Source organism: Pseudophryne corroboree, chromosome 8, assembly GCF_028390025.1.
Source record: "Pseudophryne corroboree isolate aPseCor3 chromosome 8, aPseCor3.hap2, whole genome shotgun sequence".
Classification (NCBI taxonomy): Eukaryota; Metazoa; Chordata; class Amphibia; order Anura; family Myobatrachidae; genus Pseudophryne; species Pseudophryne corroboree.
In genome coordinates this window covers 65620289-65636976 of record NC_086451.1, presented here as the reverse complement: position 1 = coordinate 65636976, position 16688 = coordinate 65620289, and the positions used below count along the sequence as shown (strand labels likewise).

Here is a 16688-nt window from a genome sequence, read left to right as displayed (position 1 = left end):
TTCTTATTTCCAGCATTGCATGTACATGTGATGGTGCCTTTGTGCATTTTCTGATGTGTATATTCTGTGTCTGCAGAGTGGAGATCACTACCCCTGCCTCGATGACTTAGAGGGGTTGGTCGCTGTGGGCCGTGACCTTCCTGTCAAAATGGGCGAGCTGCATCAGCTGGAGGTCCAAGTGGCTGCAGCTCATTCCTGGCGGGACAAAGCAACAAAGACTTTCCTCAAGAAGAGCTCCTCCTACACCCTTCTGGAGGTGACTACACTCTGTATATGGTGCCAGTATTCCCGGCTGGGGCTCCATCCCTTTGTCTAGACAACAACACACGTTGTCTAGTCATTCATTGACAGTCTGTGCCTTTTTAGAACATATCACATAGTACGCTAATGAAGGACGGAACAAGAGTTTTTATTTTTACTGCGGATACAATATGTCGCCCGCCATATCGTCTTGGCACACATTGCTCCAGTGTGTACCCAGCTTAAGCTTTTGAACATGTGTCCAACCTCACCACTCAGGTTTTCCCAATAGGCCATGTTTTGAGGAGCTGTGTCTGTGGACACAGCTGGGATATCTGCTGATTGGGTGGTATTCAGTATGCCGGCGCCAGAATCCCGGCATACCGACAACTATTCTCTCTTGGGGGTCCACAACCCCCCTGGAGGGAGAATAAATAGCGTAGCACGCCACCGTGCTGGCAGCATGGCGAGCACAGCGAGGCTGCAAGTTGCTCATTTGTGCTCGCCCAGCTGTCTGTATGCCAGTGGTCGGGATCCCGGCGCCGGTATGCTGTCCGCCTGGATAGATCCCGGCCGCAGGCATACCATACTACAGCCCTGATGATCCAGTAAAATGGCGTAACCCCTCCTGTGAATGATTAAAGAAATCCACAAAACATGATCTGTTGGTGGTTCTTAAGGCCTGGAGTTGAGAAACACTGCTTTAGAACATAGGGGCAGATGTATTAACCTGGAGAAGGCATAAGGAAGTGATAAACCAGTGATATGTGCAAGGTGATAAAGGCACCAGCCAATCAGATCCTAACTGTTAATTTACATATTAGAGCTGATTGGCTGGTGCCTTTATCACCTTGCACATATCACTGGTTTATCACTTCCTTATGCCTTCTCCAGGTTATACATCTGCCCCATAATTATTTAAATCGGGACACTCATGAATTACACAGGTTCTGTGGCTGACTGACTTCAAGCCTGCATGTCACCTGGTTTTAATCAGCCACAGATCCTGTGTAATTCATGAGTGTCCCAGTTTACAAGGATAGAATGGTAATCCTGTATATGTGGCTTCTTCACTTCTGCAGGTGCTGTGTCCGAGTGCAGATGTATCTTCTGGTACTGGGAAGAGGTCCAAGCTGAAGCATGAGAAGGAACATGGCCTTTATCAGTCAGATATAGAGAGCCTAGGACTGTCTGCCCACGACCTGCGGGACCCGGGCTGCATAGTAAGTAACGGCCATATTTGGGAATCATGTGACAAGGTCAAGCTCTGACACTGACCCTCATGTCCATCCCCTCAGGTTCTAGCGTTTAAAGAAGGGGAACAGAAGGAGAAGGCTGGTATTCTGCGGCTGCGAGCAATGAATTCCTCACTGGAGCGGGATTGTGTCTGTGTGTGTGGCGAGCCTCCAGGAGAGCTTATGCTTCGTTGTGAGCTTTGCCAGGACTTGTTTCATGGGCTTTGTGTCCCCGGGCCCAGACTTTCCTCTCATCGTGGGACACATTCCTCCCCATCTCTGGCCTGGTGGGAATGGGACAGTCGCTTCTTGTGTCCACTTTGTGTGCGGTCACGGCGACCACGGCTACAGACTATTCTCTCTCTCTTGGTTGCTCTTCAGAAATTGCCTGTGCGCTTACCGGAAGGAGAGGCTCTACAATGTTTAACAGAGCGTGCAATGAGCTGGCAGGATCGAGCTCGCAGGGTCCTGGCAACACCAGAAATTTCCAGTGCTGCTGCCAACCTTGTAGAGAGGAGACAGCGAGTACAGCATTGTAAAGACCCGCAGGCACTAAGGGAGACGACCCGCAATGAGCAGAACCCTGTAAGTAGTTTTGCTGGAAACCGTAAACCCTACAGCCGGGGTTCTAGGTGTGAATGTTTAGATGTTGAACAATTAAGTCAATTGATCAAATTCATTGTTAGACTGTGAAGATTCTTTGTCAAATGTTAGAGCCTTTACCAAAGATGGAGTCACTAAAGGGCCCCATGCACTAGAACGATAATACCCGATTTCATCCAAATTCGGGCCAATATATTGGGTGAAATCCACGTTCCCAGGAGGGTCGGATCGGCTCCCCTAGATTGTTAGTGCTGCACTCGTGACATGTCGATTCCCACAGGCATGGCTGGGATCACATACGATATATCGCATGCAAAATGTATGAAATCTCATGGAACCACTCCCGGGAGAGTTCAAGGGAAATCGCCTCGGACGTCAGCCTCAGACACATCGTTGTAGTGTATGGGAGCCCTTCAGTCTGTAATTGCTTATGGTGTTGACATTAAGGTCTAGTTAGAAAGCATTGTGACTACTTTGGAGCAGTTACTCCAAGCAGGCTGTTTGTGACGGAAAGGACGCACCACTGCCTTTGTTATAGCCACTGTGCTCTTCCGTCAGGAATTGCACGCCATCTTGACTGTGCATTGTTTTTGCTGTCTGTAAGGCGCCTTGAGTCCTGTTGGAAAGAGAGCGCTATATAAATCAAATTTAGTATTCTTACATGGGCACTGTCCATACCGCTTTCTGCTAGTATATGAAGTCACATTTTTTCTGTCAGCCACTAGGGGACACTGGCACAACTTCAAGACCGTGGGGTGATGATGGTGGCTTACAGGGAGCTGGCACTTTAAATAATCCAAGAAGTGAAACAGGCTCCTCTCCCTCTCTTTCTCCCATCGTCCCCCAGTTTTGAATTTGTGCCGCGGGAGCCAGTCACTGCTAACTGAGCTCCAGCTCACTCTATATTTACTTTCATTTAATTTATTTTGCTTTTGTATTCATGGGACTTAAGGTGCATACATACGGAGCGATATGGCTGAGTTATTTTGACTATATAGTCAAAATCGCTCAGAAAGTTAGTGCATTATCACTCTGTGTGTACAAAGCCAGCGATAGCTATGCGCGTCCCCGCCTGGTCGCTATCGCTGCTAAAAATAGACTGTGCAGGCAAGTCAATTTCAACTAGGTCGCTGGAGAAAAGTGAAAACATCCCCCTGTTTTAAATGAGTTAGCCAGAATCGCTTGCACAGTTAGTCAAAATCTCCTACTGCCAGTTCAAGGGAAATCGCTCAGTCAAAATCTCTCCGTGTATGCACCTTTAAGGTCCATACACACGGAGCGATATAACTGAGCGATTTTGACTATATAGTCAAAATTGCTCAGAGTTGGTGCATATCGCTCTATGTGTACACAGCCAGCGATAGCGATGCGCGTCCCCGCCAGGTCGCTATCGCTGCTAAAATATAGACACTGCAGGCAAGTCAATTTTGACTAGGTCGCTGGAAAAGTGAAAACATCCCCCTGTTTAAATGAGTTAGCCACAATCGCTGGTAAAGTTAGTCAAAATCTCCTACTGCCAGTTCAACAGAAAACGCTCAGTCAAAATCTTAGTTAAAATCTCTCTTATGGTGTGTACACACGGTGAGATTTTTTTCTTTCGATTTTGACTATATAGTCAAAATCGCAAGAAAAGTTAGTGCAAATCGCAAGGTGTTATGCCACTTGCGATCCCGATGCGTGGTCCCGCCAGGTCGGTATTGCAAGAAAAGATAGACTGTGCAGGCAAGTCAATCCTTGCTAGATCGGTGTACTATCTAGTTCATCTCACATGTCAATTACATCTCACATAAGCCAAAATCGTAAGTACACATAGGGGTTGATTCAATTCGGCAACCGTTGAATAGCGCCGGGAGTTAGCTACGACGCTATTCAGTTCAGCTCCAGTTAAGTCGGCGATGGCCTGTTCTCGCCGACTTAACAGGTAGTTTTGTCGGGAGAACGGGCATTCTCCGACTTAACTACCCGCGGCGATGCTGATTCCCGACAGAATCAGCCTCGCGCCGGCCGCGCGGTAGCACTTTTGTCTGGTTTTTTCTCTCATCCCCCGGGGATGAGAGAAGAATTCCCGACAATTGAGGGTCAGTCGTCGCTGTATTGAATAGCGTCGGGAGCAAACTCCCGGCGCTATTCAACTGTTGCCGAATTGAATCGACCCCATAGTCCATATCTCAAGAAAAGTTAGTCAAAATCGGTGGTGCTGGGCTCCGGGTTCAGGGGAAATCGCAAAGTGAAAATCGGGCATAGCAAGGATCTCGCTGTGTGTACACACCATCAGTTAAAATCTCTCATATGGTGTGTACACACGGTGAAATTTTTTCTTACGATTTTGGCTATATAGTCAAAATCGTAAGAAAAGTTAGTGCAGATCGCAAGGTGAAAGTCAGCTTGCGATCCCAATTCGATGCCGATGCGCGGTCGGCATCGCAAGTATAGATAGACTCTGCTGGCAAGTCAATTGTGACTATCTCTATAGAAGAGAGTCAAAATTGACACTGAGCCAAAATCACACATAGTGTCGCAAGCACATGATGAGTGTGCTTGCGACACTATGTGCTGACCTAGCCCCTGTTGCATAGTGAAAATCGGTCATAGCCTGAATCTCACCGTGTGTATGGGCCATAAGTTAAAATCTCTCTCTCTCTCTCTCTCTCTCTCTCTCTCTCTCTCTCTCTCTCTCTCTCTCTCTCTCTCTCTCTCTCGTGTAGGCACCCTTAGTTCCCTCAGCCTCAGGAACCCTTCGCCACTTGTATGAGAGAAGTGGGGTCTGGGTTACACACTAGCAGCAGAAAGCTGCACAAGGAGAACAACGCTTAACCTAAGAAGCACTGTTCCTCCTGAGGCAGCCGCAACCTGATGCTTCGGTTGGGTGAGTGAACCTCCTTGTGTGAGGCACTGTGCTGCGCCCGCATCCAGCGCAGCAGCGTCTCCCACATTCCCTCCCCTCCCCGCTGGCTATGACGCGGCGCGGTCTCCACTACACTGCCGTGCTGACAGAACACAGCGTGGCAGTGTGGGTGAGTGAGCCTCCTTGTGTGGGGCACTGTGCGCGAGTGGCCGCAGCGTGGTCTCCACTGCACTGCCATACTGACAGCACACAGTGCGAGAGCATAGCTCACTCGGTGCAGGACAAAGGGAGATTACAGCGTAGGTTAGTGGAGTGGATCCACGGTAAGCAGCGGATCTGGGGGCTAAGGCAGACAGCATCTGGAGCGCATTGTGAGTTGGGTGCAGCAAAAGGCAGATTTTAATTGTGTAAGGCACCCACTCAAAATGGCGCTTAGGGACCTGGTTGAGATGGGCACCTGTGCATAGGGGACGGAGTTAGCAGGTTTTCAAACTGTCAATCACAGAAAAAGGCGCATTCCTCAGCTAGGCATCTCATGGATAGCAACAATGTTTCTCCTCTCTTCAGGAATCAGCACTGTAGAGGCCCATACACATTAGACGATGTGGCCTGTACACACTGAGCGATATGACCGCTCAGTGACGTCACGCCTCCGCCAGCCCTGCATGAAGGTTGTGGACGACAGTCCACATCCTTAATGCATGCCCTACTGACAGCGACCATCGTTGCCGACCCGCGGGGCTGCGCATCGGTCGTCGCTGGCGGCATACACACTTGCCGATAAAATGAGCGAAGTCGCTCAAGGAGGGGGAAAATGAGCGACGTCGCTCATTTTATCGTTAAGTATGTATGGACCTTTAGCAGAGACAGGTTCACATTGCTATAGACTGCCAGAAACCTGAAAATCCGCACATAAGAAACAGGCTGGTGGCAGAGGGAGTTAGAATAGGGGAGTAGTACAAATATTATACCTCCTCCTATCTCTCTCTCTCTCTCTCGAGAGAGAGAGAGAGAGAGAGAGAGAGAGAGTGTGTGTGTGTTGGTGTGAATTGTATGCGTCTCCACAAGGGACTGTCCATAATCACACAGACATTTCCGAAGGAAATTCTTCCTGCTATTAACAGCTTTAAAAATCACCAGAGATGTAGATGTTTTTCACAGTCTCCTCCTTGTATTAGAGGTCACGATAAATGAGTAAGAAAACTAACGCGTTTCGTCTCAGAGACTTCATTGGGGGTACATCTTAATTTGTGGGTAATTACCATCTTTACATTAATTAAACTGCATAAGGTACAGTTCTTGGACACTTGCGTCAGTCAGACGGGCCACTGCACATTTAAATTTGTGCTCCACAAGGCCTGATGTATCCAAAAATGACATGTCACTTGGATATCAAATTTTTGAGGGACACTCTCTCAACAGTATTCGACCATTCAATGGAATGTCAATAGATATCCAAAGTGTGTGATGGATATAGATAGATGTATATAAATATGTATCTCTTGAGTGCGTTGCCATAGGCTAGAAGACAGTGACATGCTGCTTTCCAGCTGTATGAAACCTAAGCAGCAGCGGTGACTTGTTTGATGACAGACACCGTACACCTTCTCAGTGACATTCTACAAGGCTTCCTGCTGCAACAAAAGTGCTGAATCAGGCTTTTTGCCTTTGGGCTGAATTTTATTGAGATTTTTATATTTGTGTTTTTGTTTTTTATATATAAATATATAATTGTATTTACATTTTGGTTTAACACTGTAGCTGCACATACCTAATGACTTCCAGGTGCCTCCCTTTATCCTGACGGGGTGAATTTACAGAGCCGCCGTTTATTGCCATGTTTAAACCGGAAATGTAAAACCATATTGATATTAAAAGCAAAACACATTGGGGCAGCTTTATCAAGCCTTGGAGAGAGAAAATACCAACCAATCCGCTTCTACCATTTTACAGACTCTGCTTAAATGACAGAACTGATTGGTTGGTACTTTTATCTCTCTCCACTACATATTTCTCCAAGATTTTGATACATCTCCCCCATATTTGTTTAACTTTTAAAATCCTTGTGGTTTTAAATGTCTGGGGTAACCATGCAGGAAAGCATTGACTTGCAAATGCCACTGATTTTGTAAATTTACCCCTTGTACCTTAAACACAACCGAGGCAGATAATCTTAATTTCCGAGAAACCATTGATATCCCGAAGATATTAATCTGTTAATTGACACTCCTGTATAGCCTTCTCCTCGTTTCCTCTTTAGCAATATATATAGCGTTTTGTAGGCCAGCAAATAAGTGTTACGTAGCTTCTTACTGGTGTTCGGTCAGTGACCTCGCGACATATGATGGCTCCAGGCAGAGCCTCGTAGTCATGCCAGGAAGTGATGTTATTGTGTCTTTCTGATCCTACGCAACTTTCATCATCTGTGGTATTGTGAGTACGACTTTTTCCATCCTATTAGGGATTCTGCATAAATGCATAACTTGGGGAAGGGCATGGAGAAGTGGGTGAAGGCTCCCACGTGGGCGGAGCCTGAGATCCATGGCAAGGCTACATAAGCCTGTAGAATTGTAGGAGTGGTCTTCAGTTTGCCGACTGTTGGGTTCCCGGCGCACAGTATACCGGCGCCGGAATCCCGACAGCCGGCATACCGACACTTTTTCTCCCTCTTGGGGGTCCACGACCCTCCTGGAGGGAGAATAGATTACGATACAAACAGATCTTTCCTGTGCACCACGGACAGCGCAACAGTGTGGAAGAGAGGGGCTGCCTTTCGATTACTCAGACCCAAATAGGTGTCTCTCCACAAAACACCAAATGTTGTATACAATGAAGTAGGGAAAAATATATCACAGGGCGCCACAGGGTGTATTCATAATATAAACTATAAACCATACGTCCCTTATAATGCTGAATCCAATCTCAGGAATCCAGAGTATCCACCTCATTCATTTGACCAAGCATGTCAGCGTGTATGCAAAGACAGAGGGGGGAAAAACGTTAAATTTAATGACACATATGACAATTCACATAAGGGACTGGTTTTTACAGAACATAAAATAAAACACCACCTACAATGGATTCACAGAACGATTACCAGAAAATCTGAGAACCATGAAATCCGTTCTCAAATCAGCTCTTAAATCACCACGAGACCACCCGGGTATGGAAACTGGGAAAAAACCTGGTCCTTGTTGTGCAGGATCCGCTGTGTAAAACTGGTGAGGACGGCCAACGCGTTTCAACTCCTTCCTGGAGTCTTTTTCAAGGCATAATGAGCATATAGTGATAAGTGTTCAATTTAAAGCATATAGGCATCCAATCCAGAGTCTCCTTTATGGCGGGATATCCTATCCGGACGTATCAGCCGGACATCTGTGTTTCTATGTTGCCGTGGCAACCGCTCGTCACATCCGGCGGAAGTGTGCTCATTTCCGTCGCGTCCCCGTCTCCGCAACGTCCAAGGTTGCAGCTCAGTTTATTACCTGTAATGGAAGTCGGATTTGCAGCTCTGTGGTGTTGTTTTCCAATCACTTAGTATAGTTGTTTATTGGTGTTGCCAAGGAAACGTCCATAGTCACCGTAACACAACAAATAAATACAATAGAAAAGAATAAAACGTGTTTTAAGAAAAACACAGTACTTGTAATGTTTTTTTACAAGTACTGTGTTTTTCTTAAAACACGTTTTATTCTTTTCTATTGTAGTTATTTGTTGTGTTTGATTGGACTGATGGACACTATATGTTACGGGGACTATGGACGTTACCTTGGCAACACCAATAAACAACTATACTAAGTGATTGGAAAACAACACCACGGAGGTGCACATCCGACTTCCGTTATAGGTAATAAACTGAGCTGCAACCTTGGACGTTGTGGGGACGCGACGGAAGTGAGCACACTTCCGCCGGATGTGACGAGCGGTTGCCACGGCAACATAGAAACACAGATGTCCGGCTGATACGTCAGGATAGGATATCCCGCCATAAAGGAGACTCTGGATTGGATGCCTATATGCCTTAAATAGAATAGATTACGCACACCACCGTTTCTGCAGCGCAGCGAGCCCGCAAGGGGTTCCTTTGCGCTCGCCAAGCTGTCGGTATGCCGGCGGTCGGGATTCCGGCGCCGGTATGCTGGCCTCCCTATTACACCCGAATTGTAGTGCTTCAGTGTACAGCATGCTTATATTCAACCTATACGTTTACTAGAAATATGTAAACGTATACTGTAGTACTGTACTTTAGCAATGTTATTCATGGGCTGTTCAGTGTTTGACACAAACTGCCTCCAGTGCGTAGGGCAGTGACTTCCAATCAAAGTGTTGGCATGTTTATGTCCGGTTAAATGTCACAAGAAGTCAGGGACAACACGCTATAGGCTAAATGTATGTAGTGGACACATTCACTGTAGTTCACTCTTGGTTTTGAAACGTCGGATGTTGCAGCAGTTTTGTAACAATCCTCATTTATTTGTTTCACTTTCACCACAAAGGTTGGGAATCATTGGCGTAGGCCAGGGATGGGGAGCCTTCGGCCCTCCAGCTGTTGAACTACACATCCCAGCATGCCCTGCAACAGTTTTAGCAAATAGCAAAAATGTAGCAAGGCATGCTAGTATGTGTAGTTCAGCAACAGCTGGAGGGCCGAAGGTTTCCCATCCCTGGCATAGGCTCTGCATTTGCTGTGCTTGTGTTCGCCGCAAGGTTACTAAAGGTTATGATTTGTGACATGGATAGTCAAGGAAGGATAAAGCCCAAAAACATGAAAACCCCTAAAAAATTGTGTTGACCATGTGTGTCGACCATATGAACATGTCAACATTTTCCAGTGACGACCTTTAATATGTCTGCCCTTTGTCTATGTAGACCTATACCTATAGTCCGGATCCTGTTTCCAGGAAGGATAATGGAGAAGTGTTCTTTGTTTTTGGATAGTTTGGTTAGCTTTTAGACAATAGAATTTCTCTAGCATCCATAAGAGTTATTGGGGAGAACTAGTACGATGGGGTATAGACGGGGTCCAAAGGAGCCAGTGCACTTAAATTTCTTCAACTGGGTGTGCTGGCTCCTCCCCTCTATGGCCCCTCCCACAGGCAGCTTATAATAAAGTGCCCTCAGGAGAGGATGCTCATCTCTGCAGCTCCAGAGTTTTCTTCCATTTCATTTAAAACTTTTATTTCTCTATCGTCCTAGTGGATGCTGGGGTTCCTGAAAGGACCATGGGGAATAGCGGCTCCGCAGGAGACAGGGCACAAAAGTAAAGCTTTCCGATCAGGTGGTGTGCACTGGCTCCTCCCCCTATGACCCTCCTCCAAGCCAGTTAGATTTTTGTGCCCGGCCGAGAAGGGTGCAATCTAGGTGGCTCTCCTAAAGAGCTGCTTAGAGAAAGTTTAGCTTAGGTTTTTTTATTTTACAGTGAGTCCTGCTGGCAACAGGATCACTGCAACGAGGGACTTAGGGGAGAAGAAGTGAACTCACCTGCGTGCAGGATGGATTGGCTTCTTGGCTACTGGACATCAGCTCCAGAGGGACGATCACAGGTACAGCCTGGATGGTCACCGGAGCCTCGCCGCCGGCCCCCTTGCAGATGCTGAAACATGAAGAGGTCCAGAATCGGCGGCAGAAGACTCCTCAGTCTTCTAAAGGTAGCGCACAGCACTGCAGCTGTGCGCCATTTTCCTCTCAGCACACTTCACACGGCAGTCACTGAGGGTGCAGGGCGCTGGGAGGGGAGCGCCCTGGGAGGCAAATGAAAACCTATTTGGCTAAAAAATACCTCACATATAGCCTCCGGGGCTATATGGAGATATTTAACCCCTGCCAGAATACACTAAAGAGCGGGAGACGAGCCCGCCGGAAAAGGGGCGCGGCCTATCTCCTCAGCACACAGCGCCATTTTCCTTACACAGCTCCGCTGGTCAGGACGGCTCCCAGGTCTCTCCCCTGCACTGCACTACAGAAACAGGGTAAAACAAGAGAGGGGGGGCAAAATAGTGGCAAAAATTATATTATAAAAGCAGCTATACAGGGAGCACTTATTATAAGGCTATCCCTGTCATATATAGCGCTTTTGGTGTGTGCTGGCAAACTCTCCCTCTGTCTCCCCAAAGGGCTAGTGGGGTCCTGTCTTCGTTAAGAGCATTCCCTGTGTGTCTGCTGTGTGTCGGTACGTGTGTGTCGACATGTATGAGGACGATATTGGTGTGGAGGCGGAGCAATTGCCAAATATGGGGATGTCACCTCCTAGGGGGTCGACACCAGAATGGATGCCTTTATTTATGGAATTACGGGATAGTGTCAACACGCTAAAGCAGTCGTTTGTCGACATGAGATGGCCGGACAATCAGTTAGTGCCTGTCCAGGCGCCTCAAACACCGTCAGGGGCTGTAAAACGCCCTTTGCCTCAGTCGGTCGACACAGACCCAGACACAGGCACTGATTCCAGTGGCGACGGTGACGAATCAACCGTATTTTCCAGTAGGGCCACACGTTATATGATTTTGGCAATGAAGGAGGCGTTACATTTAGCTGATACTACTGGTACCACTAAACAGGGTATTATGTGGGGTGTGAAAAAACTACCTATAGTTTTTCCTGAATCAGAAGAACTAAATGATGTATGTGATGAAGCGTGGGTTGCCCCCGATAAAAAGATGCTAATTTCAAAGAAGTTATTAGCTTTATACCCTTTCCCGTCAGAGGTTAGGGCGCGCTGGAAAACACCTCCTAGGGTGGATAAGGCGCTCACACGCTTATCTAAACAAGTGGCGTTACCCTCTCCTGAGACGGCCGCACTTAAAGATCCAACAGATAGGAGGATGGAAAATATCCAAAAAAGTATATACACACATACAGGTGTTATACTACGACCAGCTATAGCGTCAGCCTGGATGTGCAGTGCTGGAGTAGTTTGGTCAGAGTCCCTGATTGAAAATATTGATACCCTGGATAGGGAAAATGTTTTACTGTCTTTAGAGCAAATAAAGGATGCATTTCTTTATATGCGTGATGCACAGAGGGATATCTGCACACTGGCATCACGGGTAAGTGCTATGTCCATTTCGGCCAGAAGAAGTTTATGGACGCGACCGTGGTCAGGCGATGCGGACTCAAAACGGCATATGGAAGTTTTGCCGTATAAAGGGGAGGAGTTATTTGGAGTCGGTCTATCAGATTTGGTGGCCACGGCTACAGCCGGGAAATCCACCTTTTTACCTCAAGCTACTCCCCAACAGAAAAAGACACCGACTTTTCAACCGCAGTCCTTTCGTTCCTTTAAAAACAAGAGAGCAAAGGGATATTCATATCTGCCACGAGGCAGAGGAAGGGGGAAGAGACACCAACAGGCAGCTCCTTCCCAGGAACAGAAGCCCTCCCCCGCTTCTACAAAAGCCTCAGCATGACGCTGGGGCTTCTCAAGCGGACTCGGGGGCGGTGGGCGGTCGTCTCAAGCATTTCAGCGCGCAGTGGGCTCACTCGCAGGTAGATCCCTGGATCCTGCAGATAATATCTCAGGGGTACAGGTTGGAACTAGAGACATATCCGCCTCGCCGTTTCCTGAAGTCTGCTTTACCAACGTCCCCCTCCGAAAGGGAGACGGTTTTTGGAAGCCATTCACAAGCTGTACTCTCAGCAGGTGATAGTCAAGGTACCTCTTCTACAACAGGGAAAGGGGTATTATTCCACTCTATTTGTGGTACCGAAGCCGGACGGCTCGGTAAGACCTATTCTAAATCTGAAGTCCTTGAACCTGTACATAAAGAAGTTCAAGTTCAAAATGGAGTCACTCAGAGCAGTGATAGCGAACCTGGAAGAAGGGGACTTTATGGTGTCCTTGGACATCAAGGATGCGTACCTCCACGTTCCAATTTACCCCTCACACCAGGGGTACCTCAGGTTCGTTGTACAAAACTGTCACTATCAGTTTCAGACGCTGCCGTTCGGATTGTCCACGGCACCTCGGGTCTTTACAAAGGTAATGGCCGAGATGATGATTCTTCTTCGAAGAAAAGGCGTATTAATTATCCCATACTTGGACGATCTCCTAATAAGGGCAAGGTCCAGAGAACAGCTAGAGAGGGGATTAGCACTGTCTCAAGAAGTGCTAAAACAACACGGCTGGATTCTGAATATTCCAAAATCCCAGTTAATGCCGACAACTCGTCTGCTGTTCCTAGGGATGATTCTGGACACGGTTCAGAAAAAGGTTTTTCTCCCGGAGGAAAAAGCCAAGGAGTTGTCCGAGCTTGTCAGGAACCTCCTAAAACCAGGAAAGGTGTCTGTACATCAATGCACAAGAGTCCTGGGAAAAATGGTGGCTTCTTACGAAGCAATTCCATCCGGCAGATTCCATGCACGAATTTTCCAGAGGGATCTGTTAGACAAATGGTCAGGGTCGCATCTTCAGATGCACCAGCGGATAACCCTGTCTCCAAGGACAAGGGTATCTCTTCTGTGGTGGTTGCAGAGTGCTCATCTATTGGAGGGCCGCAGATTCGGCATACAGGATTGGATCCTGGTGACCACGGACGCCAGCCTGAGAGGCTGGGGAGCAGTCACACAAGGAAGAAACTTCCAGGGAGTGTGGACGAGCCTGGAAACGTCTCTTCACATAAACATTCTGGAACTAAGAGCAATCTACAATGCTCTAAGCCAGGCAGAACCTCTGCTTCAAGGAAAACCGGTGTTGATCCAGTCGGACAACATCACGGCAGTCGCCCATGTGAACAGACAGGGCGGCACAAGAAGCAGGAGTGCAATGGCAGAAGCTGCAAGGATTCTTCGCTGGGCAGAGAATCATGTGATAGCACTGTCAGCAGTGTTCATCCCGGGAGTGGACAACTGGGAAGCAGACTTCCTCAGCAGACACGACCTTCACCCGGGAGAGTGGGGACTTCATCCGGAAGTCTTCCACATGCTGGTAACCCGTTGGGAAAGACCAATGGTGGACATGATGGCGTCTCGCCTCAACAAAAAACTGGACAGGTATTGCGCCAGGTCAAGAGATCCGCAGGCAATAGCTGTGGACGCGCTGGTAACGCCTTGGGTGTACCAGTCGGTGTATGTGTTTCCTCCTCTGCCTCTCATACCAAAAGTATTGAGAATTATACGGCAAAGAGGCGTAAGAACGATACTAGTGGTTCCGGATTGGCCAAGAAGGACTTGGTACCCGGAACTTCAAGAGATGATCACGGAAGATCCGTGGCCTCTACCTCTAAGGAGGGACTTGCTTCAGCAGGGTCCCTGTCTGTTTCAAGACTTACCGCGGCTGCGTTTGACGGCATGGCGGCTGAACGCCGGATCCTAAAGGAAAAAGGCATGCCGGAAGAAGTCATTCCTACTTTGATTAAAGCAAGGAAGGAAGTAACCGTGCAACACTATCACCGCATTTGGCGAAGATATGTTGCGTGGTGCGAGGATCGGAGTGCTCCGACGGAGGAATTTCAACTGGGTCGATTCCTACATTTCCTGCAATCAGGATTGTCTATGGGTCTCAAATTGGGATCTATTAAGGTTCAAATTTCGGCCCTGTCGATTTTCTTTCAAAAAGAATTGGCTTCAGTTCCTGAAGTCCAGACTTTTGTTAAGGGAGTGCTGCATATACAGCCTCCTGTGGTGCCTCCAGTGGCACCGTGGGATCTCAATGTGGTTTTGGAATTTCTAAAATCTCATTGGTTTGAACCACTAAAAAAGGTGGATTTAAAATATCTCACATGGAAAGTGACCATGTTACTAGCCCTGGCTTCGGCCAGGAGAGTGTCAGAACTGGCAGCTTTATCTTACAAAAGCCCATATCTGATTTTCCATTCGGACAGGGCAGAACTGCGGACTCGTCCGCATTTTCTCCCTAAGGTGGTGTCAGCATTTCATCTGAACCAGCCTATTGTAGTGCCTGCGGCTACAAGTGACTTGGAGGACTCCAAGTTACTGGACGTTGTCAGAGCATTAAAAATATATATTGCAAAGACAGCTGGAGTCAGAAAATCTGACTCGTTGTTTATATTGTATGCACCCAACAAGATGGGTGCTCCTGCGTCTAAGCAGACGATTGCTCGTTGGATCTGTAGCACAATCCAACTTGCACATTCTGTGGCAGGCCTGCCACAGCCTAAATCTGTAAAGGCCCACTCCACAAGGAAGGTGGGCTCATCTTGGGCGGCTGCCCGAGGGGTCTCGGCATTACAACTTTGCCGAGCAGCTACGTGGTCAGGGGAGAACACGTTTGTAAAATTTTACAAATTTGATACTCTGGCTAAGGAGGACCTGGAGTTCTCTCATTCGGTGCTGCAGAGTCATCCGCACTCTCCCGCCCGTTTGGGAGCTTTGGTATAATCCCCATGGTCCTTTCAGGAACCCCAGCATCCACTAGGACGATAGAGAAAATAAGAATTTACTTACCGATAATTCTATTTCTCGGAGTCCGTAGTGGATGCTGGGCGCCCATCCCAAGTGCGGATTATCTGCAATAATTGTACATAGTTATTGTTAACTAATTCGGGTTATTGTTAAGAAGCCATCTTTCAGAGGCTCCTCTGTTATCATACTGTTAACTGGTTTTGATCACAAGTTGTACGGTGTGATTGGTGTGGCTGGTATGAGTCTTACCCGGGATTCAAAATTCCTCCCTTATTGTGTACGCTCGTCCGGGCACAGTACCTAACTGGCTTGGAGGAGGGTCATAGGGGGAGGAGCCAGTGCACACCACCTGATCGGAAAGCTTTACTTTTGTGCCCTGTCTCCTGCGGAGCCGCTATTCCCCATGGTCCTTTCAGGAACCCCAGCATCCACTACGGACTCCGAGAAATAGAATTATCGGTAAGTAAATTCTTATTTTTTTCGGTATGCTGTCTGGGCAACAGAATACCTGCACCGTGGGAGTTAGGTAGGGGGAACTGCTTCCCCGTCCTGAGGGGCTGTCGCAGAACCCGCACCCCCCCTAACGCTGCCTGAAGGTGGTATCAGTGGTGAGTACACACCAGGGGCCGCTCTAGGGGGGTCCCCAGTTCCAAAGTGCGGCAGACCACGGGCGCTGCGTATGGGACCCTCCCTGGGGAGTCCCGCTAAGATCCCCTGTGTGTAAACTGGCACAAACGTGCAAAACTGAGCACTTGTGTGAGGTTTTAGACTGTTTGGAGACTTTGCCAGTATAAATAACATGCTGGCATTGGGGGCGGCGTAGCTTCGGGACCAGAGCGTTTTTGGCGCCGCCTTCTGCTTACAGAAGCCATCAGCAGCAGCACACTCGGCGCTTCCTGCCTCAAGGACACGCTGAAAACTGGTACAGGGTGTAGCTAAAGGGGGAGAGCTGCTTGTGTACACTGTCCTGTGTCTACTTAGGACTGTATTTGATAGTGTTTACTGTGTATTACAGAGCTGACAGCCTACTGGGGCTTTGCAGCTCAGAGTGTGCCGAGGTCCTCTCTCCTCTGTGTCTCCTCTCACATACAGTAGGCCAGGCTTGCATTATTACGGTCTAGGTGTATGTGTTATGTTGTTGTGTTTACCGTGAAATATGGGTAAGCACAAACTGTGCGGGAGCTGTCACACCAGATTCTCTCCATTATCTAATGACTGTCTCCTGTGAGCAATGTAGTCAGTCGTCACAAATTAGTGAAGAGGCTGGGGGAGAGGGTACAGAGCCCCACTGGTTAGGGTCTCTTAAAACCATGATGTCTGATATGTCCTCTCAACTCACTGCAAATGTGCAGAAACCTCAGCTGCTGCAACAAGCTGTGGCAGATTTAGCTGCTAGGGCTGATGCG

At 48.0% G+C, this 16688-nt stretch overlaps 1 protein-coding gene across 3 annotated transcripts in view; it reads left to right on the top strand.

The window, feature by feature from the left end:
• Positions 1-16688, top strand: part of LOC134948527 (lysine-specific demethylase 5C-like) — a 137815-nt gene that overhangs the window by 109102 nt on the left and 12025 nt on the right. For all 3 annotated transcript variants that reach the window (XM_063936554.1, XM_063936552.1, XM_063936553.1), the window contains 3 exons: positions 77-256; positions 1323-1463; positions 1539-2060. In XM_063936554.1, coding sequence (XP_063792624.1) covers positions 77-256; positions 1323-1463; positions 1539-2060 — 843 coding nt within the window. The remainder of the gene's footprint in view (positions 1-76; positions 257-1322; positions 1464-1538; positions 2061-16688) is intronic.